This window comes from Mangifera indica, chromosome 5 (assembly GCF_011075055.1).
Source record: "Mangifera indica cultivar Alphonso chromosome 5, CATAS_Mindica_2.1, whole genome shotgun sequence".
NCBI classification, from domain to species: domain Eukaryota; kingdom Viridiplantae; phylum Streptophyta; class Magnoliopsida; order Sapindales; family Anacardiaceae; genus Mangifera; species Mangifera indica.
Genome location: NC_058141.1, coordinates 19,271,330 through 19,274,850, shown reverse-complemented (window position 1 = coordinate 19,274,850; position 3,521 = coordinate 19,271,330). Strand labels below are relative to the sequence as shown.

The 3,521-nt window shown below is 40.0% G+C and overlaps 1 protein-coding gene across 1 annotated transcript; it reads left to right on the top strand.

Moving 5' to 3' along the window:
* The first annotated feature begins 944 nt into the window (after positions 1-944).
* Positions 945-3,521, top strand: LOC123215758 (probable glycerol-3-phosphate acyltransferase 8). The gene is made up of 3 exons (XM_044635981.1): positions 945-1,411; positions 1,734-2,046; positions 2,441-3,521. The coding sequence occupies exons 1-3, from the start codon at positions 1,104-1,106 to the stop codon at positions 3,317-3,319; spliced, it is 1,500 nt and encodes a 499-aa protein (XP_044491916.1). The 5' UTR covers positions 945-1,103; the 3' UTR covers positions 3,320-3,521.

Genomic DNA, 3,521 nt, shown 5'->3' with positions numbered 1-3,521 from the left:
CCACTTTGACTGTGATTAATTGTAGTCCTGAAATAGAACTTGAGTTAGGAATTTAGCTAGCCAAACAAGCCCATTTTGTAATGGCAGAATCCCACACGCAACTGAGCGTCAACGATGGGTAGACCCTAAACCAAGAAAACAAGAGCATCAATTACTTATAAGAGTAGACAACCCATCAATCTGACTGAATCTCTTTAAGGCTTCAACCACCCCAACCAACCAAAACATTTTATTAATAAAAGAATGTTATAAAGCTTACCGTCAATCCAACCTCCGCAACAACAAAACCGTTCTTTGGCTTCCTGACTTAGTGATAAGTGGCGTAATTTCGGATCGTTTCTTGTATTAATATGTAATTCGAGTCTAATCAAATTAAGTTATATGAAAGTGGATTTGAAACTGTTTAAACTCAAACTTAATTTAATAATAACCTAATTAAATCTGGGTAATTTATCGAAAAATTAAAGACGCTTATACATTTAAAATCGTAAGAAATAAGATTTAGATTTTACATTTGAAATAAGTGAACATTTTAAATATAATGACCGGCTACATGACTGTGTATTATGTAAATATGTTTCGAATTCATATCCTCCAAATACCCCTACTAGAGCCGGAAACATAGTAATCTATAATGTCATGCTATCGGTACCATAGTTTTTAATGGCGTGAACAAATTCAGTCATGCATTTTGTGTAATTATAATCTAATCAATATAATCCGGCATCGTTTTAATATTTCGGATTTTATTATGAATATTTGTGGTTTTTATCTGCCGATCTATCACAGTTAGAGTTGAATTTTTTACGACCGGAAGGTCAAATTAGGCAATATAATGAAATAATCGTTAAATAGCATAATTGTTCATTTTCTAACCTTTAGAAAAACCTATTCACGTAATTTCACCTTCAACGCTCACATTTAAAGCCTGTCGCTACCTCTTCATCTTTCCATCTTCCCAGTTTCACGCACCTCTACAGCTCTACTACTGAAGGAGAGACTCAGACAATAGAAAGAACTAGCTTCTAAAGCAAAAAAGGCTTTGGAGAAGTTTCTGTAAAAAGAGATACAACCGTTACGTCTCTTTCTGTTGGGTTGGAAAGATGTCTGCTAAACAGACCCGAAAGTTTCCGTCGATTACGGAATGTACCAGCTCAACTTATGGCTCGATTGCGGCGGATCTTGATGGCACACTTCTGGTTTCTAGTAGCTCTTTCCCGTACTTTATGTTGGTAGCCATTGAAGCAGGTAGTCTCCTTCGAGGTCTTGTGCTTCTTCTATCTCTCCCTGTTGTCATCATTGCTTACCTCTTCATATCCGAAGCTATCGGTATTCAAATCCTCATTTTCATTTCATTCGCTGGCCTCAAGATCCGAGATATTGAACTGGTTTCTCGTGCTGTTTTACCAAGGTAAGATGAAATGAACCAAATAGTGATTATGAATGAATCAATACTGACACTAGTAAAACATATCTTTCGTGAATTCAATAAAGACCCTAGCCACTTAAGCTAAGTAACTTTATTAGTTAATTAATCATCATCGTTATCAGTTTAGTGTTTTAATTGATTTGTCCTTGCATACATGGCTTACTCCTCTTGATCTGCAAATGTTTCATTGGAGGGAAAACCTTCTAGTCAACTTCATAGTTTAGGTGATCAATGTTAAGAGAAAACTTTGAGTATTATAAGATTAATTCTATGCTAAGTTATTTATGTGTGTTTGTTTTGGTAGGTTTTATGCAGCTGATGTGAGACAGGAGAGCTATGAAGTTTTTGACAAGTGCAAGAGGAAGGTGGTGGTGACGGCGAATCCAACTTTGATGGTAGAGCCTTTTGTGAAGGATTTCCTTGGCGGTGACAAGGTTTTGGGCACGGAGATTGAAGTGAACCCCAAGACCAAGAGAGCCACCGGGTTTGTGAAGAAGCCCGGGGTTTTGGTCGGGAAATGGAAGAGGCTAGCCATTTTGAAGGAGTTTGGGGAGGAAGCCCCGGATCTCGGAATTGGTGACCGAGAATCGGATCATGATTTCATGGCGATTTGCAAGGTTTGTGCTGTACTACTTTTCTTTTTTCAAATTATGCACAAGGAGTAAGAAATTCTCTATAATAGGGTTAATTTTTATTAAAAGCATGCATCATAAAAGGTTAAATTTCAATTATTCTTAAGAAGACAGGAGCAGCATAGGCAAGAGACCATTGATAGATGGTAGGTTAAAGCTTTAACCCAACAGGACCCACAGCCTTAACCATCCCCAACTGCCTGTGTAAAGGTTAGGTGGTCCATTTAAAGACTTTATTTTTGAGCTACGGTGCACTGGTAACCACCCCCCAGCCTTTCGCTTTGTCCTTTTCACATAATCATGGATTTGGTCATTTTGTGGCTATCGTAATGGGTGATTTCTCGTGTGCATCAATTTAATGATACTTCGTGATAAACAGGAGGGCTTCATGGTGCATCGTAGCAAATCAGCAAAACCTGTAGCACTAGACCGACTTAAAAGCCGCATCATCTTCCATGATGGCCGTCTAGTTCAGCGGCCGACCCCACTGAATGCTTTGATCACCTATATGTGGCTGCCATTTGGATTTATCCTCTGCATCATTCGTGTATACTTTAATCTTCCTCTTCCTGAACGCATCGTACGGTACACATACGAAATGCTTGGTATCCATCTTGTGATTCGTGGAAATCCACCTCCTGCACCATCTTCTGGGTCCCCTGGCAACCTCTACGTCTGTAATCACCGCTCAGCCCTTGATCCAATCGTAATTGCCATTGCACTTGGACGCAAAGTTTCGTGTGTTACATATAGCGTAAGTCGCCTCTCAAGATTCCTGTCACCGATCCCAGCCATCGCTTTGACTCGTGATCGTGCAGCTGATGCCGCTCGTATATCAGAAATTCTTCAAAAGGGTGATCTCGTGGTTTGTCCAGAAGGGACCACTTGTCGTGAAAACTTCTTGCTGCGATTCAGTGCTTTGTTCGCTGAAATGAGCGATAGGATTGTGCCTGTGGCAGTGAATTGTAAGCAAAATATGTTCTACGGGACGACCGTGCGCGGGGTCAAATTTTGGGACCCTTACTTCTTCTTCATGAATCCAAGGCCGACATATGAAGTGACATTCCTTGATCGTTTGCCGGAGGGGATGACGTGTAAGGCTGGAGGGAAATCGTCAATTGAAGTGGCGAATTACGTGCAGAAGGTACTGGGTGATGTCCTGGGATTTGAACGCACAGCTTTAACAAGGAAGGACAAGTATTTGTTGCTGGGAGGGAATGATGGCAAGGTGGAGTCCATGTACAACGCCAAAAAGTAAGAAGGGTACTGTTTTGTTAATCACTCAGCTCAGCGAAGGTATTGCGTACAATTTAGTTGTCTTTTGAAGTCATTATTGTTGGGACAAATTAATACATTGGACTGGTTTTCCGAATTGTGTTCAAAATTTTATAATGATTTGTTAAGTGTAGAATTGTTGGGCGTCACGATCTTATATTTCTTATGCAGTTCAACTTGCCTAA